The sequence below is a fragment of the Danio rerio genome, chromosome 5, assembly GCF_049306965.1.
Source record: "Danio rerio strain Tuebingen ecotype United States chromosome 5, GRCz12tu, whole genome shotgun sequence".
In the NCBI taxonomy this organism is placed as follows: Eukaryota; Metazoa; Chordata; class Actinopteri; order Cypriniformes; family Danionidae; genus Danio; species Danio rerio.
Window position 1 is genome coordinate 28672645 of NC_133180.1, and position 25994 is coordinate 28698638.

Here is a 25994-nt window from a genome sequence, read left to right on the forward strand (position 1 = left end):
GCCACACCACACCAATCATGGCTTAGCAACCATAACTATGCACAGGAGGTCTGTCAAGCTTTCGAGCGAGGGAAACAAGCCGCTATAAAAATGACTAAAGCTATTTACTGTAAAGTCTGTGGGACGGGGTTTGCAGGTAACAGTGTTTGCCACTGAATCTACATATTTTAAGCATAAGAGGTACTGTATAATCCTTCATTTAATCCTCACGATGCTGTCAGCCTTGCAAGTGGCAGCTATATGTAAAATTTAACACAGCTCATGAAAAGACCGTTGTTGCTATTAAGATGACATGCAAATAATAAGTTATTTATCAATATAAATGTGGGGCGGGGCTATGTCAGCTCAGCATCGTGAAGTTTTGGCCATCGGCGATGGTCGATGACATTGTCTATCAGCCCAACCCAACCTCCGATGACATGTACAAGGAAGAAACTCAAAATAAAGTGTCTCTGTAGACTCTTTTTTACAGTGTGAGATTATAAAAAAACAGCTTAACCCCCTTATAAAATATTTTTGAATATTAGGTCCCCTTTAAAATAGCAGCAAACTGCATGGAGACCTTTAACTTGTTTTCCTTCCGGTTGACGATAACAGCGCTGATCTGCTGATCCATGAAGATAAGGATGGTGACGAGGAGAGCAGGGACGAAGCTTGCCAGGTAAACCCACCATGGATTCTTTCCAAATGGCATCACAAACCATCCTCGGTCAGGACGTGTGGGCTACATGATTGAAAAAAAAATAAAACAAAACAATGTGTTGGAATAAAATTATAAGGAACTTCATTGAAAAAGTCACACAACATCAACCTAATTTATACTCTCACCTTGAACTCGGTAGGCACAATGAGTTTGGGTGTTTTCAAACCTATTAGCATGTCCAGACCCACAAACGTCATGATGGACATGAAGATGGAGAAGTCACTAATTAACTTCCTCAACTGGATAGACAAAAAAAAAAAATAGGTATTTTATTAAATATGAATTAGACATGTAGTTGCAGCTTCAGAAATATAGCAGCACAGTGTTGCTAAAGAGCTACATTTTTTCCTGAACCCCATAATGCTTTGCGTGGATTATAGGAGTATCTTCCAATAAACTCTAAACAATCAGCAAAGGGTTTTAAAGGAGTGTGATCAATGAGCTGTCCAGTATATCCATCCATTTTCAAAAGGAAAGCTATTATTTAACAAATGACTTTCAGCAGACTATGAATAAACCCAAAATCTCAAAACAAGAATTTCCACAGCAATTTTACACACTTAAATGTAATATTACAGTTGGGAATACAAAGAGAAAATAATCTTTAGAAACAAATTACAATGAACTTTGCTGGTAGATATGCTTGTGATGCTAAAATACCAAGCATAATATTTCCATTGGCATTTTCTCCTGTGAAAATTTATTTTCTTTTAAAAATATTTCCCAATTTCCCAAAGGTCTTTTTTTTTTAGTTGGGCTAGAATGCTTTTCATTTAAAAACAAAACAAAAACAATATATATATATATATATATATATATATATATATATATATATATATATATATATATATATATATATATATATATATATATATATATATATATATATATATATATATATATATATATATATATATATATATATTACCATCAATATATTACCAAAGAAACTCCAAAGATGAAATGTTGAACACTGTGTTTAATGAATAGAAGCACACATACTGAGCCATCACATGGCAGAACAGCATTATACAACAGAATACAAAACCAATGAGGTTTGGGCACTTTTTGTGCTAAACATGAAATCTAAATAAATAAAAAATAGTTTTTTTTTAGAAAAGTTCTACTAAAGTTTTACTGGTATTAGTAAATGGTTAACAAACTATGAACAACTGATTGGTAAAGTGAGAGTTAATATATTAGTTAAGTGTTAGTTATTAGAAAATGTATGTTACTGCAGCCTCATCTCACAAGGAAACGTAAGTATTGTACGTTTTGTCAGTTTAGTGGCTAATTCGCCCAAGCTCAGCCATTTGAAAATGTAAGATTTTAAAAAGGAGTTGTGGCACCTAACCTCACCCCTAATACCAACCGTGATTGGGTGATGAGCAAATCGTACTAAATTGTACTAATTAGATCGTATGAATTCATACGAATTAGCCACTTAATCAAAAAGTTACGAATTGCCGTGAGATTGCGCTGATTATTGGGGCGTTATTCCAACGTTGCAACTATTCCTCATTTACTAACAGTTAATAAATAAAGAATAGCTGCAACTTTAGAATAACATCCCAATAACATATATAAACTATTATCTGATACATAAAAAGTCTTTAGTAAGTAATTAACTAACAGCTTGTTCGTGATCTATTACTAATTTATTAGTATACGGTTATAACTTATTAAAATACAGTTAACAAGTCATTTATAACTTGTTAACTAACAGCTATTGGATATCTTTAAGACAGTTATAAATAAAAAACTATTAACTTTTATTTAACAAGTCATTTATAACTCATTAACTAACAGTTTATTAATGGACCGTTAACTAGTTATAACGGATTGTGATTTTAAAGTGTTACCGACTCATGTTGTAGTTTAAGTAAGCTGATGATTAGCGCATACATTACCTCATCAATAGTTCATAATACAGTAATGTTTAGTTTACATATTAGCACATCATCATTCATGTTCTGTAAAGTGTTACCAACTGAATAATATTTTATTGTAAAATAAATAGTAAAATATTATGTGCTGTAATCATGACAAGGAGAAAGTAAATCAGTTAATAATTATTATGTCTAAACAACACTTGGGAAATATTTTTAAAACAATTCGAATTTTACAAGAGAGCTAATCATTTTGATTTCACTTTTCACTATGGATACAGATTATTTGTACTGCAACCTTTTCATCTGAGGTAATTGTTTCAGTTAGTTTGAAAGGAAGTATCCCAAACAGGATGTGCAACCCTTAATTCAACCACAATAGTAATATGTGATAAAAGGAGGATTCTGGGCTGCAAACTTGCCACTTTTTGATCAATTTGGCTGTTTTGAATGCAGAAACGAATGTCAATACCCTCATTACCTTGTTCACCTGTCATGATGTTGCTTTAGGTGGTTTTATCGCTACAAAAGATCCTACTGATCTTACAAAATCCCTTCAGTTATTATGATCAGGCAGAATGAAAGAGCCAACATTATGGTATGCAAGATACAGTAAGTCTCAAGGGTTTTGGCATGGCAGAGGGAAACTTTTAGATGAACAGACATGTCTAAGATACTAATGAGGACGAAGTGAAAGATGGAAGAGTACAAGTGTAAAATAAATATGAGTTTGATTCAAGGGTCTTACCTTAGTGGGAAAGTAGCGACTAAATTTGAACTTCTTCAGAGTGACAGTCATGGTGTAAGTGCCGCAGAACAAAATGAAGGACATTAGAGCAAGATCTGGAACATATTTGCAGGACTGTCCCACCAGTGAGCCTCCGTACTTCACACACTCCTTCTTACTCAACTGAGTCCAGTCCAGAGCTGTGATATTGAACTGAGAAGAACAGGAGAAACGCAGAGAAAATAAAGGTAGAAATCGGGGACAGGAGGGAGGAATGTGGACAGGGCAGAAATGGAAGGATTTTGTTGTGGAGAAATGGCAAAAAAAAGAGAAAAAGAGAGAATAAAAAAGGACAAGGCCAAACAGAAAGTAATACAGCAGAGCAAGATGAAAGAATGCTTTGAAATAAACTAATTAGACTTTACTTATCAAGGCATGGTATGAAACAAATTATTAGTACCTATGTTTCCCTCTGAAGTATTGTTTATGTGCATTTTTGAGATTTTGAATGAAAAGAAATGCCAAATAAAAAGACAAGAATGCACAAAAATGTGCAGAATACATCTAAAAAGCCATGAAATTAATGAAGTGAAATCACATTTATCAAGTAAAATTGAACAAAATGCACTTAAATATTTTGATCAATTTACAGTTTTCTTAGTATTATTCATCCAAACTTAGGCATCCAAACAAAAGATATCAGTGTCTTTTATTATGTTTTTCAGTTTTTTTATTTTTATTTTTTTATTGTCTATAAGCTGAGCATCAAATAATTTATTATCAAGGAATGAAGCTACAGTGGTTTCCCTAGTTGCAGCATCTTACAGTACATTTTTAGGGAGCTGTATGTAAGTATTTTAAGTGTTAAATATATTTTAATATGCGTAAATGTAGAATCAAATTGACTTCATCCTGTAATTCTACTGTCATAGCATTCTTTCCAAAGTATTTCCAGAACTAAATATGATGTATTTCTGTTTTTTTTTATGTATATTGTCTGCAAGCTGAGCATCAAATAATTTATTATCAAAGAATGAAGCTACAGTGGTTTCCCTAGTTGCAGCATCTTACAGTACATTTTTAGGGAGCTGTATGTAAGTATTTTTGTCATTCATATATTCATTTTCTTTTAGGCTTAGTCCCTTTATTAATCTGGGATCGCCACAGCGGAATGAACCACCAACTTATCCAGCATATGTTTTACGCAGCGGATGCCCTTCCAGCTGCAACTCATCACAGGGAAAGTAAGTACCTTTAAGTGTTAATTATTTTATATTCGCATGAATAGAATCGATTATGACTTCATAATTCTACTGTCATAGCAGTCTTTCCAAAGTATTTCCAGTACATAATGTATTTCTGTTTTTTTTTTTTATTGTGTGTTGTCTGCAAGCTGAATCTCAAATAATTGAATACAAAGGAATGAAGCTACAGTGGTTTCCCTAGTTGCAGCATCTAATTCTACTGTAATAGCTGTCTTTCCAAAGTAATTCCGGAACAAAATATGATGTATTTCTGTTTTTTATTTATTTATTTATTTATTTATTTATTTATTTATTTATTTATTTATTTATTTATTTTTATTGTATGTTGTCTGCAAGTATCAAATAATTTATTATCAAGAAATGAAGATACAGTGGTTTTCATAGTTGCAGCATCTTACAGTTCATTTTTGGAAGCTGAGGTGTGTGTAAATATTTTTAAGTATTCATTTTTTTTAATACCGACCATGTGAACAGCTACACTATAGTATAGCACTGTAGTTTCACATTGCCAAATCTGTACAGCCTGTAGAATCAAACTGACTTCATAAGTCTACTGTCATAGCAGTCTTTCCAAAATATTTCCGGAACAAATAGTATGTATTTCTGTTTATTTTCATTGTATGTTGTCTGCAAGCTGAGTCTTGAATGATTTTTAAGGAACTTTATGCATGTATTTTTATGTGTTAATTATTTTTTTTAATGCCAACATGTGAACAGCTATACTATAGTATAGCACTATAGTTTCACATCACCAAATCTGCACAGTCTGTAAAATCTAGGAATGAAGCCACAGTGGTTTCCATAGTTGCAGCATCTCACAGTACATTTTTACTGCATGGAAGCATTTTTAAGTGTTAATTATTTTTTAATACCAACAGGCGAACAGCTATAGTATAGTATAGCACTATAGTTTCACATTGTCAATCTGTACAGGCTGTAGAATGAAGCTACAGTGGTTTCTCTGGTTGCAGCATCATACATTTTATTTTATCCTTTTATATTATTGGTTACGTTATAATTTGCACCAGTTTTCCAGAGATTGACAATTCTGTTTTTATTTGCTGGCTAATTATTTGTGCAACTTATAGCAACTTCTGATGGAAACATAGCTATTGCAGGTTATAAAATCAGTGATTGTTAGAGCATATGCAGTGGTCTCTAATGAGGTCATGCTAACACAGAAGTGAGTGAGGTGAAGACATTAGGCACTTACACCAAAGAGAGCAGAGGTATTATCTGGCACTGGGACTACAACATCGAAGATCATTGTTGCCACTGAACAAACAGAGAGAGGGAGAATCAGAGAGGAAAATGAGCAGAACCAATGGAAATCTGAATATTATTTGTTAGCAGGATTTATCCAGGATCAAAGCCAGCTAAATGTAATGAAATGTAAATGACTGCAGGTGAATTGTCACTTGCTTTTTCTAACAATCCAGTACGCTCAGACTACTTTCAAAAGACCTCAGTGATGTTTTTCATTCATAACTGCAGGCAATTTGACTTTGAGGACAAACTCATAAAACATGCTATGTGTGCAGTTTAAACTCATCCGTATTTAAAAAGTACTCACGTCAATCAGAGGCCACGTATGGGGGTTTGCAGCAAAAACAAACATAATGCAAATAAGTTACAATAATCATGAACACTCACACAGTTCTCTTTATAAAGGCCTTTTTAAACAAGAAATTGCCATTGTAGAATTAAATGAAAGTTTAAAAAAAAATTATTTATTCACCAGCACTTTACAATAAGGCTTGATTCATTATTCAAATCTGTATGAAGGAGCTGTATGTAAGTATTTTTGACTATTTAGTATTTTTTTTAAACTATTAGTCTAGCACTATACTTTCACATTGTCAAATCTGTTCAGTTTATAAAGTTAAATTGACTTATTTCTGTATAAAATTAAATTGACTTATTTCTGTATAAAATTAAATTAACTTATTTCTGAAGTATTTCCGAAACATAACATGTATATGTTTTTGTTTTTCTTCTCATCAGTGTGATTTCATCATGTGTGACTTACAGTCATGACTTATACTGTAGAAAATTCTACATTAAAAAACAACTATAAATGAAATTATAATAAGTTTCATAAACATTTATGTATCATGAACAAATCTGAGTTAAGATTTATGAATGTTGAATTAAAAAAATGTAAAGATTAAATCAAACTAGACTATAAATCATTGCAAATGTATTATATCTAACACATTAAACAAAGTTAACTAATTATGCCTTGTTGTAAAGAGTTCCCATTCATTCTTAAGGGGGTTGCACACTGGATGCGCCACCAACCATCGTGCCAGATTTCTATTAGGGTATGCACACCAGTGCCGCAAGTTAGCAGCTGTCTGCGGCACCTAGCTACAACATAGGACACTGTTCATACTACTGCCGCACCACAGAGCGCCATCTGAAAAGTTTCATATTAAATAACATTCAAATGCGTGCGTCTGGTGTGTGATACTTCCAACTGTCATCCGCATCCGGTGTACGACCCGCTTTAGGGATCATTTACATGACAACATTTTTAACCAAAAATGGGAAAGTTTTTATACTTTTGCCTGTTCATTTGCATGACAACATCATTTTTGGGCCTGAAAATGCATAAATCTGAAGAAAATGGAAGTTTTTTTTTTTTTTAAAATGCCACCATTGTCGTGTCTGTGTAAAAACCTGAAAATCAGAATATGTGAAAATAATGAGATCACCCAGACGTATAGTAGGAGTTTCTAGATGAGCAGATTAAAGAAAAGTGCACACAAACATACACAACAATGGTGGAGTACATGGTAGTGTTGTACATGGTGGAGTACATGGTATTTTTGTTACTCGGGTATTTCCAAATGCTTCATCTGCTAATTGTGCATTTATTTCACAATTGTGCATTTGTGCATAATTGTGCATTTATTTCACATTATTTCAATCTTACACGTGGCAAATTGTACATGCACACCAATGCAAAACTCCAACGGCGGGTTGTCACTTCCTGACAGGCACTGTTTACTAACATCGTGACTTCGTAAATACTGGTCCAACATACAGTTGAAGTCAGAATTATTTGCCCCCCTTTGAATTTTTCTTTCTTTTTAAAAATATTTCCCATTATTAAAAACAGAACAAGGAAATTTTCACAGTATGTCTGATAATATTTTTTTTTCTGAAGAAAGTCTTATTTGTTTTATTTCGGCTAGAATACAGCAGTTTTTAATTTTTATATTTATAAATTTATATATTTTTTGATTGTCTACAGAACAAACCATTACCCTAACCTGCCTAGTTAACATAATTAACCTAGTTAAGCCTTTAAATGTCACTTTAAGCTGTATAGAGGTGTCTTCAAATATTTAGTCAAATATTATTTACTGTCATCATGGCAAAGATCAAATAAATAGATATTAGAGATGAGTTATTAAAACGATTATGTTTAGAAATGTGCTGAAAAAAAAACTTCTCTCTGTTAAACAAAAATTGGGGAAAAAATAAACAGGGGGGCTAATAATTCTGACTTAAGCTGTACATAATGCAGCATTTTGGGCCATTTTTGTGCATCATTTTGAAAAACAATTGAAAAGCTCATCCCTTTTTGGCTACATCGTTGTCATGCAAACGTAGCCTCAGATAACATCAATCTTTATGTAATAAACTGAATTCACTTCATAATTACAGGAACGCTTCAAAATCGCATGTGGTCTAAGCCAGCATTGGACTTACTCGGGTCTGGTGCCACACACTCGCACTTGTAGGCCGTAACGTAGTCCGGCTTGAAGTCAGTGTTGATGGGGTAATATTTAAAGGAGCCCACCATCTTCTTGATGGCGTCAGAGATGAAGATGAAGGAGATGAGACTAGAGAAGCCCTCCTCCGTAAAGCGCGTCATGTACTTTATGATGTAACTGGCATCCGTGGCCACCAGGATAAAGCACTGAATGCAGGAGTGAATGCCGATCCACAGCCGGAGCTCCATGTAATCAATCGCATTATTTCTGAGGACAAAAAAGTTTCAAGAAACAATAAGTAGAGATAAATACGAGAGCGGTAAACTCGAAAGAGAAGTGACTTTTTTGAATCAGTGAAGAGAGATGATTTATAAGGGCCTTTTATTGGCTTGATGAAAGTGAGCAATCAAGGCTGGACTTTATTGTCCTCAATAATGGCCTGTGAAATGATGATGGATTGGTGTGGATGCTGCTTCTCTCACTTGCTGAATTCATAAAGCAGTTTCTCGAAGATGAGGATGGGCCCTGTTGAGCTGAGAATAATGAGGGGTTGACCGCCAAAAACGCAGAATACTGTTCCTGCTAAAGCGGTGCCCAAAAAACTCTCCATTACACCCTGATAGAGAGAGAGAGAGAGGATAGAAAAAAGAAATGGGCTATAGATGAAGCTAGGACACAAGTGTGCTTGTAAAATGCTCCATGAAGAGACGATGGCATGCAACATTAAACAAACTGTCATGTTTAGTGTCAGGTATAAAAGTGCGAGGTGTACCTGGTAATTGTCTGTGGCATCCCCTAGAAGGCCCCCAAAGGTGATTGCATTGGTTATGCAGCCCAGGTAGATGAAGAGCACCGCGGAGATAGACTGAATGTGGAAACCTTCATAAAAGTCACTCGGGTACCAGGGGAGCTTCCGCTTCATGTCAAGAAAAAGGCCGCCACAGAACCTGTGCCGTAAACATAGACGTTTCCTCCATTATTCAGCAGAGACAGGTCCTCTTTGACTTGTACTTCATAGACAGAGGAGAGCTTGATCTTGATTATCAGCATTGAAAAATGGCACCCATTTCTGTCTCCAAGTTATAGCCTATGGCACTAGTGGCTAAAAATCGCATTAGGCTTAGATATGAACTCTCCTGATCCTAAGAGCTCTGGAGTATCTTTCAATTATTTGCAAAGACAGATAAGGCAAGAACACTTTGAGCTCCCGAAACTCAAACTATACCTAAAAGTGAGATTTTTTTTTCTTCTTTCAAACTTATAGCCAAAAGGGTTTTAAAGACTCTTAAAGGTCGCTGTACAAGAACATTAGGTTCTGAGGATCAATTTATAAATATTGCAGCTTGCAGGGTTGTTTGAGCCATTCAGAATTGAACTGCACATACCATTTAGAGATCAGTTAAATTCTTGAGTCTTTGAGAACTGAAGTGGCCAACATAATGGAGAGTTAATGTGGGGTAAATAATAACAAAAAAGTTATGGAATATATTGGAATTCAATTATTTGTTTATATGTAATACTAAAATTTGCAGAGGAAAATCTTGAGATTTTAGAGATTGTCTAAAATGAGATTGTCGTCATATGCATTACAATTTTGAGGTACTCCCCAAAAAAGTAACTTTAGTTACATTTTATGGTAATGCTTTACCTTACTTTTGCATGACTTTTTATTACCTATCTGAGGCTTGATTAACAACGCAATTTACAATGCACTGTACAACTTTAACTTTTATTTACCTTTAAAACAAAACAATTAAAAATATATATAAAAATGATATTTTAGGATGTTATCTGAGAACTTCCTGACCCCAGAGCTATACATGCTGTACAGATTATTGAAAGTTTAAAGCAATGTGTTTTCTACTTTTGTACTATTTGTCTTCAGTAAAATCACTGTCCATTGAGATTATAATCCCCTTTTCCTTTTCTTCGATGCGTTCAAAATAATGAACACATTACTGAACATTCTCTCATTGACTGCGTGATTCATTGAATTCAGCAATTTATTTTTTCAAAGCAAATTAATTGAACTAAAAAGTAACTCGCGTTACATTTTCACAAAAGTAACTCAAATATTATTCCTTTTTTTTTTTTTAAGTAATGCATTACTTTACTGGTTACTTAAGTAATATTACCCCCAACACTAATCATTACCCTACAAATACAGCCTTTTTTGTAATGTAGCCTTTTTTCATACATATCTAAAGTAAACTTATGGTTACCCTATTATTAAGTTATGTTTTGCCAACAGAAAGTTGCTAGGCAACACACACATTAATGTAAAAAATGGGAGAAAAAAACAGATTAGCTGAATAAACTCTGACGATGTGAACATTACACCTACGTGATTCTATTATGCTTGCCTTGCTTTCTGTTGGTTACTAGGTTACCAATACCACAATCAGCTGCTCTAACAACCTGGAGGAAATGCACCTAATTCGCTTTTGGTCTTGTGAAAAGATTCACTTCATGTTACGATGGAAACTCAGCTAATGACACAAGCAGAGAAAGATATATTAGACATAAGAGCTGCTGACAAAAGAGTGTTTTCTTTTTCTCCCTACATTCACTTAAGACATTACCAATTGTCTAGAGGATTTTTGCAATTTAGTGTTATTTTTTTGTATCTATTAGTTTGAAAAGAAAAAGAAAGCTAAATGTATTATTTGCCTTATATCTAATGGTTTTGTAAATGCAAGTAGCGAATGGAGAAACGTCTTTGCTCACGTCTCTTTTCTTTCCATATATTCATTCATATACATCTGAAGTCAGAAATATCCTACTGTTTTTTTCTTTCTTTTTTTAAATATTTTCCTAATTATGTTTAACAGACCAAGAAAGTTTTCACAATATATCCTATATTATTTTTTCTTCTAGATTTTTTCGTTTTTTTTTTTTTTTAATTTTGGGTATGATAAAAGCACTTTTTAAATTTTTAATTAAAAAAAAATTTTTTAAAGTCAACATTATTAGCACACTTTACAATATTTTTTTGGTTGTCTACAGAACAAGCCATCATTATACAATGATTTGCCTAATTACCCTAACTTGCCTAACTAACATAAGTAACCTAGTTAAGCCTTTAAATTGCATTTTTATACTAGCTACTTGAAAAATATCTTGTAAAATATATTGTACTGTCATCATGGCAAAGATGAAAGAAATCTGTTATTAGAAACGAGTTCATAAAACTATTATGTTTAACAAAGTGTTGAAATAATCTTCTTTTTGTCAAACAAAAATTGGGGAAAAATATACTAGGAGCAAATAATTCCAGAGGGCTAATAATTCTGACTTTAACTGTATGTGATAAACCAGCATGAGGAGTAAGAGCCTGACAATAATGTAATTTAGCTTAAAGTCTTGAACCAAAAGCATTTTACCTATTCAGTGCATTCAGAAACCCACCTCCCTGTGTAAGCCAACTCTTCGCCGAGCTCATGTGGAACAGGCATCTCTTCATCCTCTTCAATAGGCCCTCCGCCTCCTGCCGTCCCGTTCATCTGACCCAGCTCATTGAGGGAAAATACAGATTTCCTTCTCACAGAAACAACAGCAGCATTAAGACTTATAAATAAAGGCTGAAGAAAACGTAGAAGAGAAATGAGCTTTACCTTTTGTCTGCTGAGGGAGTTTTTTTGGGGGGCTCTATGCGAATTTTGGGGTCCCACTCTCCAGGTGGAAGCACAATCACCTCGTCCAGGAACTCGTCAATGCCTGCAATCAGGTCCTCCCTGTCTCTGGCTTTATATGCTACATCACTGAAGAGCTGCAGATTCAATTGGGGAAATCAATCTCAGATCACTTTAGAGGGCAGTGTGTGAGTTTATTTTCTTCTACAGGTCTATCCAGAAGAATTGCGCATAAAAGATGGCAAAAACTCACTGTAGACTATATGAATAATGATAAGTGCAAAACAAAAGATCAAACTTACATCATCCACCATGAGAGTGGCAATGGCACGTCCGATCTCATTATAAGATTTGGCTTTGCCAGGAGGCCCAAGTAGCACAAACAAGAATCTGTCCATTTAGAGAAAACATAACTGGATTTTAGTTTATTAAAGGGATAGGTCACCCCCCAAAAATAAAAATTACCTTATCATTTACTCTTTATGTGGTTTTATATGTTCATGAATTTCATTCTTCTGTTAAACACACACAAAAAATGCTATTTTGAAGACCGCTGGTTGCTGGGATCTATCGACTTTTATTACTACATCAATGGTTCTCACTAACCAAATTCTTTCAAAAAAAGAAATCCCTTTGTGTTCAACAGAAGAAAGAAATGTAGATTTTAAAGAAGTGAAGGATGAGTAAATTATGACAGAACTGTATTTTTTTTTCCTTTAAGCTTCTTCATAGTCTTTTTTATTTTGAGTTTTACCATGTATTACCTGGTGGGCACTGGGACTTCTGTCAGGCCTCCAAGAGTGGTGGCCTGAGACAGACGAACGAAGGCAACGAAGGGTTTTTCTAAGAAGTCCACTTCTCCCACCAGAACATTGGATGCTTCTGCATCTCTGGGGATTTTCTTCATGAACTTGTTCTTTAGCTGAAATGAGTAAAAAGAAATATTCATGTTGTCATTTACCCTTTCTGTTCCATCAAAGGAAATCCCTGTTGCCATTTAACCCTTCTGTTCCATCATAATGTCTCTTGTATGTTTTATGTACTAATATGACACTTTACATACTTTACATATACAGTAAAACCAGAAATTATTCATACCCCTTGGGTATAAATAACTTTAAACTTGACCGTATGCACACTGTACTAATATATACCTTTAAGATACCAGTATGGACCATTTAGGTACTTTTTTACAAGTTATTGCACCGTGACAGCTCTTGTACTTTTATTTTTGACAGTGTAGGACCCAGTGTAGGAACATTTTTATTCTATCAGTGTCAGGGTACTGCCACTCTGGTCTTGTAAATTCTTGTTTTGGTGGCAGAGCTCTGACACTACCCATGTCTGGTCCTGTTTCTGTCTCTGTGTTCGCGCGCGCCGTCGTGGGTGTACGCAGAGTGTGCGCGCTGCCGCTTGATGTGGCCGCGCGTGCTCTGCGTCCCTCAGACACGCGCGCTATTATACTAGTGTTTGTGTTTGTTCTGTCAGCATCGCGCTGCTTTATTCTCGGCGCCTCCGTCTAGTTGGTTTTGGTTGGCGCTGAGATGAAGCATGCGCGTTGCTTATGTGTGAGTACACGGTAAGGTGTTTATCTATCGTGTGCTCGTGTTTTGCGTCTTTTGTCAAAGCACGTGGCTTGGTGTTTACATTGTGGTCACGTGCTTTTGTCGTGTGCTTCAGTGTTGTGCTTGTCTTGTAATGAGCATGCGGTTAATGAGTTCTCTCATTGGCTGCATGTTCTTGTCCTGTTTTATGTGAGCGCATGGCTTGTGTTGTCTCTCTGTGTCATGCGCTCTCCCGTCTATTGTCAAGTCCCACCCTCCTTGTACTTAACTCATTATTAGTTTGTCATGTTCACCTGTATGTGTCAATTTACTTTTGCTTTAAAATCCCCTCATGTTTTGAGTCCTGTGCCAGTTCGTTGTCTAAACTCTCCATGTGTTCCTGCTCTTGTTCTTGTTGTGCCAAGTTTGTTAGTGTTAAAGTTATGTTTTTCCCCCTCGGGGTGGTTTTTGTTGTTCTTTTATTTTATTTCTATTATCAATAAATTATCCTGCATTTGCACTTGAGTCCTCGCTCCCTCATCCTTCCTGAAACCCTGACAATCACAGGATGCTTGTGTTGTATTAAATCGGTCACACTTTATTTTGATGGTCTGTTTGTTGAAATTAAGTTGCAACTCATTCTCAATAGATTATACTGTTTGGTTAGAGTTAGTGCAAGTTGACATGTATTTGGAAAGTTTCTTGTAGTCAGTTAAATGTCTGTTGACGGAGCAGTATCAACAGATATTAAGCAGACAGTCTATTAAAATAGGCAACAGACCATCAAAATAGTGTTAGCTTTAAATCAATTATAGGACCCTCATGTTGTCTTTTAACCCTTTTATTCCCCTATTCCCCTACAGGACCCTTGTGTTGTTATTTACTATTTTTTTTCTATTATTGGACACTTGTGATGTCATTTAACAGTTGTGTTCCATCACAGAAATCTAATTTGATGTTTTATGCCATCAGTTCTGTCATGGTCTTTTGCATGACTTCTGAAAAGACGCATGATTTTAATCTTTTATGTAAAAAATATCTTCTACACAAACGAACCAGTGTTCTGTTCAAACCAAATGGGTTATTTCATTATGTAAATGACATTATCATTCTTTAATCAAAATCCTTTCACGTGCTAATAATCAGGAACTGCACACTTACAAACAAAAGCTGATTTACTGCTGTTCATGCTCTGTGAAACTCAACAGAAAATGTGCTATTCCCACACTGGCTTGTGCTATTCTAAACTCTCAAACTAAAATATCTGCAGCCTTTATCATTTGGAAGACAGCAGAATTCCTTCTAAAGCCCTTGAGTAAAGCACAGTCTGGATTTAGATGAGTAATTCTGCTTTCCTCCTGTTTAACTCTGAACAAATTGTGACCAAACATGTTACAGCGTTCACATGGAAAGATAGTATCAGAAAGACACATTGTGTATCAGGGATAAATAAGAAACTGGTTCAGGAAGGCTTTGCTGTTTTATCTGGCTTACAGGGCGCAATGTGTTGAGGTCTATTCCAAGAAACAAAAATAGTTTGGCATCTTAATAAACAAAACAACGTGAAATGGGTTTGGATATGAATTTAGGTCTCTTTATTTCTATAGTAGGACTAGATTTAAAATGATAATTGTATTTAAAGGTGATTTAAATGTTCAGTATTTCTTTAATACTAGTTTGATTTTTTTAAATGTTATTAAAAGCAGCCTGTTGTCTGCAAGGCTGAATTTATTTAATCTAAATTACAGTTATATAGAGATATAGACATTTAAGAATTAAGACCCAATACAATATTGCTCATTGTTTAGGGCTTTTTTAAATGCACTAAAAAATGGTTGAAAGATGATTCCTTAGATTAACTATTTTTTTATTAGGTCTAGTGTTTGTAAACAATATATTTGGGCTGAATTTAAACAAACAAATTAATTTAAACATAACTAAATTTAATTTTTTTGTTTAAATTGAACCCATCTAAATTGTTTGCAACAATTTTGTAGAAATAATTTTTTTTCAGTGTGCTTAAAGGTCTGATTTTTTAATTTTAGACCCCATGGAAATTCTATTACAATGTTAAATGAGTGATTTCTATTTTAAATGTTTTCTACCACTAAAATATTTGGTCAGGATTCTTTGATTTAAGAAAAAATGACTTAAAATTTTGGCTAAAAGATTTAACAGTGTTTTGGTTAAGCTTTTCTCTGATGTAATGAATATATAGGTTATTTATATGATTATACACTCACCGGCCACTTTATTAGGTACACCTGTCCAACTGCTTGTTAATGCAAATTTCTTTTCAGCCAATCACATGGTAGCAACTCAATGTATTTAGGCTTGTAGACATGTTCAAGACAATCTGCTGAAGTTCAAACCCATCAGCAGAATAGTGACTTTGAATGTGGCATGGTTGTTGGTGCCAGACGGGCTGGTCTGAGTATTTCAGACACTGCTGATCTACCTGGATTTTCATGTACAACTATCTCTAAGGTTTACAGAGAATGGTCTGAAAAAAAAATATCCAGTGAGCGGCAGTTCTGTGGGTGCTAATGCTTTCTTGATACCAGAGGTCAGAGGAGAATTGCTAGACTGGTTCAAGCGAATTAAAAGGCAACAGTAACTCAAATAACCACTCGTTACAAGATATGCACAAGAGCATCTCTGAACACACAACACGTCAAACTCAGAGGCGGATGGGCTACAGCAGCAGAAGACCACACAGGGTGCCCTCTTGTCAGTTAAGAACAGGAAACTGAGACTAAAATTTGCTCAGGCTCACCAAAATTGGACAATAGAAGATTGGAAAAACGTTGCCTGGTCTGATGAGTCGTAATTTCTGCTGCAATATTCAGATGGTAGGGTCAGAATTTGGCATCAACGACATGAAAGCATGTACCTATCCTGTGTCGTATCAATGGTTCAGGCTAGTGGTGGTGTAATGGTGTGGGGGATATTTTCTTGGCACAATTTGGGCCCAATAGTACCAATTGGGTATCGTGTCGAAGCCACAGCCTACCTGAGTATTGTTGCTGACCATGTTCATCTTTTTAGGACCACAGTGTACCCATCTTTTGTTGTCTACTTCCAGCAGGATAAGGCAACATGTCAAAAAGCATGAATCATCTCAGACTGGTTTCTTGTACATGACAATGAGTTCAATGTACTCAAATTATCTCCACAGTCACTAGAAATAGAGTACTCAATAGATACTTAATCCAATAGAGCACCTTTGGGTCATGAAGGATTGACGCAGTTCTTAAGGCAAAAGGGTGTCCAACCCAGGAGTAAGGTGTGCCTAATAAAGTGGCCAGTAAGTGTAAAAGTTAATTATCCTGCATGTTCAATGTGTTCAGATTGTCTTCATATATGCTGCAGTGTTTTTTTTTTTATTCCAGCTATTAGTTTGCAGGGCCACACGACTAACAAACAAAGATTTAAATGACATAATCTTTCAAAATAATTTCAATTTATTTTTGTGAACAAAAGCAAAACATAAATCAGTGGGTACACCCTTGTACGCTGTGCGCCTATGAACAAAATGGAGACAGTGACACCATTTTGAAGAGCTCCCGGGTGTCTCTCTGCATGTGAGAGCGTAGCACGAGGACCGCACAATCAGATGAGCACGTTTCCCCGATGTAAGATCAATACTGACCCAGACACCAGGCCACATTACAGCACAGCACATCAGATGGCCGGTACCACACACACTTATACATACTGTAGCATTCCCTTCATATGAAACAATCTATAACGTTTGCCATTTACATATTTAGCACAAAAGCAGATTCAACAAAAGCCGCACTACATTACCCAAAACTGGTGAATGGCACCACATTATTCAGTCATTTATTAATTCATTTTCTTTTCGGCTTAGTCCCTTTATTCAGGGCTCACCACAGCGTAACGAACGGCCAACTTATCCAGGATGTGTTTTATGCAGCGGATGCCCTTCAAACCACAACCCAGCACTAGGAAACACCATGTTATTATAACATTAAAAACATCAAATCTACTATGGCAGTAACTTGTCAAGAACTTTAAGCTACATTGCATCTACATGCCAACTAATTCTCATTGGATTATACGTAAACTGTTAGGTTGGAGTTAGAGATGAGGGTTAAGTTGACATGTTTTCTATAGTCAGTTAAATGTCTGTTGAAGGAGCAGTATCAGCAGATATTAAGCAGTTTATTGATACTCAAATGAGAATTAATTGGCATGTACTTTAATTGAAATGCAACTTTTAATTGACAAAATGCACAATTGGGACCATCAAAATCAAGTCCTAAGAAATGAATCTTTAGAAATTAAAACATTCAAATAATTTTGCTGATAAATTAGTATAATTGTTGTATAAAGAATCAAAGTATATACACTTTAATGTAGAAATTATTATTTTCAGGCTGTACTGTGATCCTTAAATCGAGTATTTTAATCAGATGATTCTGTAAAGTATGATAGTATGTAAGCTATTTTTACATGGAATTAATTAGTTTTAGGTGTCTTCGGTAAATCATGGTAAATATACAGTTAAAGTCAGAATTATTTGCCTCCTTTTCTGATTCTGACCCCAACTGTACATGTCTTTAGAGGTTTCAACACATTTCTAAACATAATAGTTTTAATACCTCTTTTTTAATAACTGATTTATTTTATCTGCGCCATGATGACAGTAAATAATATTTTTCTAGATATTTTTCAAGACATTTCTATATAGCTTAAAGTGACATTTAAAGGCTTAACTAGGTTAATTAGGTTAAGTAGGCAGGTTAGGGTAATTAGGCAAGTTATTGTATAATGATTGTTCTGTAGACTATCAGAAAAAATATAGCTTAAAAAGGGTAATAATTTTGACCTTAAAAAGTTTTTTTTTTTTTTTTAATTTAAAACTGCTTTTATTCTGGCAGAAATAAAACAAATATGACTTTCTCCAGAAGAAAAAATATGATCAGACATACTGTGATAATTTATTTGCTCTGTTAAACATTATTTCAGAAATATATATATATATATATATATATATATATATATATATATATATATATATATATATATATATATATATATAAAAGGCTGTATAGAGGCTGTATATACAGTATATTATGTCAAAACAAACTTATTTTAGATACAATTAATCACGATTAATTTTTCCTCAGCGATAATAAATCCGTTATTATACTTTTTCCACCTTTACTTTTTAGATTCATAATGATTTTTTTGACACTTATATTAAGAAAACATATTTATTTTGTTTTAGATTACAATTGAAACTGCTCATTAAAACCTAATTTGTTTAAGCCAAGAAAGAAAAAAAGATGAGCTGAGTCCCAGAATCTGTCTTGGCTGAATTTCTCAATCTGTAAAATTGGCCAAGACAGCTAAAAAAGGTTCAAAGCAAACACTAAAGGCCGGTGCAGATGCTATTATGAACAGTACAATAGCTGTTGTGCCTTGTCAAGCGCTGGCCTTTTAATACACATAAAGAGCCATTGTGACAGTGTGACTCACCTGGTCTGTGCTTGGTGTGTCGGCGATGTCATTCATACTCCTGCTTTGAGCGTGGCCTACAGACACAAAAGCACAAATAAACAAAAGAATATTATTCCAAGTGTCCCATCAATAATGTCATAAATACTCACCGTAAAAACCTGACTAGCTATATAAAACAACTAATCTCTCACTGGACAGATTTCATTTCAAATGTTTCTACAGTCTGAAGTGATGATTAAAAACAAACCAAATCAAATCAAACCAAAAAACCTCTGATGTTTGAAAATGGCAACATTTGTGGCAAAAAATGACAAGAAATGAAAAGAATAAGCAAAAGTGTCGTTGTTTATGGTGTTATTAAAAGAATAGTTCACTCCAAAATGAAAATTCTGTCATCAATTGCTCACGCTTCACTTAATTAAAACTATTTGAGTTTTTTCTGTTGAACACAAAGAAAGATATTTAGAAAAATGCAGGTTACCCATTGACTTCCATAATATTTTGTTCCCCAATATAAAAGTCATGATGTCCCAGCATCAGCATTCTTCAAAATATCTTCTTTCATGTTCAATAGAAGAAACTTATTAAAACCACATAAGGAGGGAGAATAAATGATGAGGTCATTCTCAATTTGGAGCGCACTATCCCTTTAAGGTTGAACTTGATTAATTATTTGCTGTTAATGGCTGTTACGTGTGAGTTGGGAACAAGCCCAGAACTTGTTGTGTAAAAAGTTCAGAGGGTGAAATAGGGTAGAGGAGCTTTCAAGTATGATTCTTTGTTAATATTGGGGTGTGTATGGCATGGCTGTGGCTGACAACAACCCTTATATGTTATCAGATTTGTTTTAGCTTTAGTAAAAACAAATGAAAAAAGGAGAGAAGAAGATGACAATAAAAAGAGGTGCATAAACTCACGTAGTCTTCCATAGTTTGCTGCTTGTTTAGTGCGCAGATCTTCAGTAGAGCGGTTAAAATTTGCTGCCTGGGCAGCAGGGGTTCGGGCAGGACTCCGAGCTACGAGAGGCAAAGAACATTACAATTTTTTAGAATAATAATAATAATAATAATAATAATAATAATAATAATAATAATAATAATAATAATAATGAACTTTATTTGTATATAGCGCCTTTAAAAGTAGCATCTCAATGCAATTTACAGACATAAACTGTGCAGCAGTAAAAGACCACATAGATGAATGCAAAAAAAACAATAATAAAAAATTATTAAAAACTGTGAGGAAACAAAAGAATAGAATAGAATTATCCTTTATTCTTTATTAGAAATATGTTGTGTATAAAGTTATGTTAAATCATTAGCAGTACAGTCATTCTTTACTCTGTATTGAAAATATTTTGTATGCTCTGCCAAATAATATGTTAACCAAAACTGTTCTTGGAGTAGGATATGTGTTGCATACTAATGAAGCATTTTGTAGAGGGAGCTGTCTTGTACAAGAAAGAGGCAGCAGAAACAATAGAAATAGCGTGTTTTCTCTCGCTTCTAAATTCCTGTGTAACCATTTATGAAAACATATTGGGGCCTATGGAAGCCTCAAAGCATGTGCATTAAACTGTTCAGTTCTTCTGTGCAGGACAGGGGACAGTGGAAAAAAAGCTGAAAGGAAGATAACCCGCCTTCTTTTCTGTGATTACAAAATGGGTCTCTAGTCCCAAGGAACACACGCAGAGCGCCTCATGTAACTAATAGGACATATTTGTACGAACCAGGGCCCTAATCGAATTATAAATTTTACCTAATAAATTACCAACCCTTTCAACATTAATCTCCACCTCCTGATTTTGTATGGGAAAGGATTGGAATTTTAAAGCTATATTCTAACAAAATACATACAATAAATAATAGATGTAAAATCATTTATAAGTCAAATAAAGTCAAATAAAATCAAATAAAAGTGACTTTATAAATTAACTATTAATCTTGTTTTTCTAATAATTATATGCTAATGAACTGTGGTAAAACTGAGTATCTCATATTGTTATCTGCTGAGCACTTACGTAAACAATGTGAGTTGTGTACAGTTGTTTAAGCATCTAAGGGTAAAAAAAATTGTGAGCATAACGCATTGGCTGGAATAATGAGACATTTTATTTCCACCTTTATAGTCCAAAAGGTCCATTCAGGATAAGCTTACACTGTTAGCAATTTCCTGTAGAATCTACAGTAACTGTCTGGCAGCAAAACTTGAGCAAAAATACTGTAATACCATTTACAGCACCATTTGTCTTGCTGTATATTTATTTGAGTGTATGTTAACTGTAAAATATACAGTAATATTCGCAATGCAATTTTAAAATACAGTAACATACTGCATAACTGTCCTACAGTAAAATACATTTTATATTATAGTTAAATACTGTGTAATTTACTAAATTTGTTAACAGTTTAGGACTGTTGGTAATATATGTGAAGATGCATAACAGGTTTATATAAACAAATCATTTGCAGCATTAGTCCAATCTCCATCTGAATTTACTCTACTAACTAAACTACACAAATTAATAAATTGAGAATTGAATTACGCTAAATGGGAATTTAATTTTGCCAAAACTCTCTTTACATATTGCAAAACAGATATCATGTAATTCAAAAAATGAATATTTCATGAAACTTAAATAAAAAAAAAGGTATTAGCAGGTTTGACAGGCTGTCCTGGGAGTGAACCCTGAGCTCGAAGATAATTCCTTCTGGTCAATAAGCATATAAGGGGGTCCAAGATCAGGTAAGGTAGGTCTCGAGAGCTCCCCCTGGTAAACGGAGGTAAAGGAGGAGATGTGGTGGAAGAGGGGATTTTTTCTAAAACGAAGATAAGGCAGTAAGGCGAAATTGGTCTCAGTGTTGCCAACTATTTTCAATGAAAAGGCGCTTAGCTCTGCCCGAAAAGTAGCTAAATGTTGCTAGATTACGTCATAGGTCAATTTGCATATTACTGACGTCATCACCTCCAACAGTTTCTGTTTGTTTAACAGCCTATGGTTTATAAAGGGGTATTTATATTTGCACTATGCTTTATGTATGCATGTCAATTCAATTTTTATTTAAATGTATTACTGTTTAAATACAGTATATCAATATAGATGTGTAGCGTATTTGAAGTAATCTCTCACATGTAATAAACTCAGACAAGCTCCAAAACGGTTACTAAAATCTCTCTAGTTGTGAACAAGAAAAGGAAACACAGTCAAATTAAACTGTTAAATTTAAAACAAAGGAGAAACAGATCGTTTTGACTGTACAAGGAAAATACCTCACACTCACAGTGCTAAATCATTTGCTGTCATTATACAGAGGGCTGATCTGCTGTCAGGCTTCAGGTGAGAGAGATTGCTGTACAAAGACTGGGCCGCCTGTGAGTGCACAGAGGTGGGGGAAGGGCCGACGGCAACACCCGCAACTCGTTGAGAAGAGAAGGAACGGAATAGTATGGACACATGAGAGTCTATAAAAATCTCAAGAATTACCAAAAAAGTCACGAGTCGCTTTTTTGAAAGTTGGTCGCTAATGAAAAATCACTAAATATAGCAACAAAATCACTAAGTTGGCAACACTGATCGGCCTATTTATTGTAGGTTTGGATCAATCTGATTGAATTATTGTTGATTACAGATGTAAGACCAGTGATCAATCATATCACATGCTCCTCTCAAAATTAAACTGTGGTCACACTGCACTTTTCTCCCCATTGACTTCCATTCATCCGCATGCCAATGCGTTAGCCTGTAAATGCAAGCTCGTGCAACAAGTTTCACAGTTTGCTGCGCTGGAAAGTTCAAGCTTGGTGAACACTGACCTGCAAAATCACACTCGTGAGACCAATCAAAGATCAGAACATAACCTCTCTGGACAGAAATTTAAAATATGGAGCTTTTTTTCATGTCTAATAATCTTGTTTAATCCCACCCCTTTTCGCCAGGCTGTACAACAAAATTTCACATGCTCAAACTCTAGTGTGACCCCCGAATTAGTTTGTAAAACTTCACTTGTTTGAATTAACATTTTGAAAATACTGCAAGTTTTATGCAAATCTATAAAACCGAATGATGCTGACTGCAAATATGCAAATAATTGTTTACCCAAAGTTTAGGAGTGTAAAATGTTAATTGTTAATCCTGGGTAAATTATGCTGGGTAAAAAATGTTAATCCTTATCATACTTCACATTTTACAACAGGCATTATTTGACTAATGTAAACCATGAAGTAAGATAACCCAGGATTAATTTTACACAAGGTTTGGTGTAAAAAAAGCCATTTCCAAGGTTAACAGTTTGATGTGTGAATAGCCATTGACTTGTGCAATGTCCAGCAACGTTTATTTTCCAGTCTTTACTAAAAAAAAAAAAAACGAAAGTGAATGACAAGCAATGGCTGTCAAAAAGGACAAATACATTACCTCTGAAGCCATACAATCCGTGTGTGACAAATCCAAAGACTTTATTTTCTGAAAATCTTCTTTTCTAAAACCTTTTCAGAGCCTGATATCTACTTTGCTCCCATTGTATGGAAAAGATCATCCTGAAGGTTTTGATAATAAACTTTCTTTTTTGCAAGAGATTGAACAACATAAGGCTTGAGTACAAAATGACCACTTTTGAAACATCATTGTAAGACAAACAAGGAATTGGGTCAACTGGGTTCCAATATACTGAACAACTGATTGCTACAATTCCATTGCAGAGGTATAGATTAGTTCTTTATATATATATATATATATATATATATATATATATATATATATATATGTGTGTGGGTGTGGATGTGGGCGTGTGTGTGTGTGTATGTGTGTGCATACAGATGGAGAGACAGAAAAACATTTGAACACTCACTGCCTCCTGAACCAGACTTGCCCAAATCCGCAAGGGAGCGATGGATGGGCTTTTTGGTCTGGTGTCTGTGCTTTCTCAGCAGTACAAAGCTGATTTTGTCTCTCAATTCAGGACCGATCAACCCTTCCTCTACCTGACGATCGATGATGTCATCTACATGGAATAAAAGCAAAGTTAGTTTACCTTTATATGTTCAGCTGGATGACACAATAGGCATTATCATAAAAATAAACACATTCGAATGCACACTTCAGTATGCTAGACAATTTCTGTTTTATGTCCAGAAGCTTACCGACGATCTGTGGGAGCGAGTATCCCTCCAGGTCCAGCAGCACGGTGCCGGTCTGCAGGCATGTCCGCAGTTCAAACAGGCTGTGCAGGGACAGTGTGGAAACGTGTGGTTTGCTCCATCTTTCTCCACCCTCCTCAACTTTTTCCTCAAACTTCACCCACCTGCAGACATACACAGTCACACACACACTCAGTTGAAGTCAAGCTGAGAAAAAAGGATCTCAAAGTTTCTGATGTTGTTCAGATGCAGACACTGTTTATTCTAAGATGACATGTGTGAAAAAAATGGGCCAAAATTTGGTCATAAAATACATTTTATTTGCATCAGATATTCAGCCTTAGGCGGAAAAAAATGTTGCATTATATCCAACGATATAACTACATTTTTAAATATTTTAAATACACTTATATTATCTGATTCAATGTAAACAGTGTGAGATTTTAAAACATTTAAAATAAAACTCAAGCTTTAGCTGCATTTTTCCCCTGCTCTTTAAATATATAATACATGACAGGCCAAAAAAGGGATCTCATGTTCATTAAACATTTTTTACGATGACTATTTTGACTAAAAAAAGGATTACATAAATGTTTTTTTTTTTTATGATAAGAATTTGTACAAAAAATTAGTTAGCTAAAAGTTAGATGTGTTGCTTTCATCATGTTATATTTGTATTTATAAATTAGCTTTAAGATTCTGATCCATCCATCCATCCATCCATCCATCCATTCATCCATCTATCCATCTATCTATCTATCTATCTATCTATCTATCTATCTATCTATCTATCTATCTATCTATCTATCTATCTATCTATCTATCTATCTATCTATCTATCTATCTATCAGCAAACACAGAACCAAAGACAGAAGCAAATATACAATTTACTTAGGAAAAATTAATTATTTTGTATTAGTTTAAACTTCAGGAATTCTGATTAGGATATTTTTATTCTTTCATTAGAAACTGGCCACCAAAATTAACAACAAGGCTTTTAAAAGGGTTTTAGTTTTAGCGACAATAGATCTAAATGACAGATAATTAACCAATTGTCTTGAAAGTGCTACAAAGCCAAAAATCAACATACAATTGGCATACCAATATTTGTCAGAGCTGGTACATTTCCAATATATACACTCATACACTACCTGACAAAAGTCTTGTTGCCTTTCCAAGTTTTAGAAACAACAAATAATAACTTGAAGATTAACAAATCTTCTGGTGGATCAGTGTTCAGTGGCTTTTATGAAAGGTAAAGTGGCTTTTATGAAAGGCAAAGGCCTCTAGATTATGCTTATTTGACCAAAATAAAATATGATCATGCCTAGATTTTTAATTGTTTAATCAGGACAGTAAGATCTGACTTTGCTTAGACGTTGTATTTTCACTTAACGTAAATAATGTAGGCTACTGTATATAATATAAAGTCATGGTGCAGTGGTAAAAGAATTAATATTGTCTTAATTAATAGTGTCTTACTATCAGTCAATAGTTTAACAACAAGCCGGAAATGTTAATTGACCAATGGCATCACTACATTGAAATGGTCTATATAGGTGTGGTTGTGTGTGTGTGTGTGGTGTGTGTGTGTGTGTGTGTGGGTGTGTGTGTGTGTGTGTGTGTGTGTGTGTGTGTGTGTGTGTGTGTGTGTGTGTGTGTGTGTGTGTGTGTGTGTGTTTATACCTCGCTGATTCTCTCCACTCCAGCTCGTCTCCCTCATGCTGCAATGTGTCCATCTCAGTAAAGAGAGTGGGTGTGGGCATGGTCTCCTCATCGTCCCCCAAAATATAGCGCAGCCGCTCAGCCGCCGGGGACACTGTGAGATGAATAAGACGAGAAGTGTTTGAAAACTCGTCTTGGATCAGGCTCAGTCAGACAGC

At 34.7% G+C, this 25994-nt stretch overlaps 1 protein-coding gene across 3 annotated transcripts in view; it reads right to left on the reverse strand.

The window, feature by feature from the left end:
• The window catches only part of slc4a5a (solute carrier family 4 member 5a), a 72375-nt gene that overhangs the window by 16892 nt on the left and 29489 nt on the right, over positions 1-25994 (reverse strand). The window contains exons 4-19 of one of the 3 annotated variants that reach the window (XM_017356258.4): positions 25798-25930; positions 24115-24275; positions 23823-23975; positions 19893-19991; positions 18994-19049; positions 12706-12863; positions 12244-12331; positions 11924-12078; positions 11718-11846; positions 9082-9256; positions 8792-8925; positions 8305-8576; positions 5798-5832; positions 3341-3532; positions 829-942; positions 563-724 (exon numbers count right to left, since the gene is read on the reverse strand). In XM_017356258.4, coding sequence (XP_017211747.2) covers positions 563-724; positions 829-942; positions 3341-3532; positions 5798-5832; positions 8305-8576; positions 8792-8925; positions 9082-9256; positions 11718-11846; positions 11924-12078; positions 12244-12331; positions 12706-12863; positions 18994-19049; positions 19893-19991; positions 23823-23975; positions 24115-24275; positions 25798-25930 — 2216 coding nt within the window. Of the gene's footprint in view, positions 1-562; positions 725-828; positions 943-3340; positions 3533-5797; positions 5860-8304; positions 8577-8791; positions 8926-9081; positions 9257-11717; positions 11847-11923; positions 12079-12243; positions 12332-12705; positions 12864-18993; positions 19050-19892; positions 19992-23822; positions 23976-24114; positions 24276-25797; positions 25931-25994 lie in introns of all 3 variants that reach the window. The other 2 variants (XM_073952207.1, XM_021476481.3) reach the window with 2 other exon arrangements.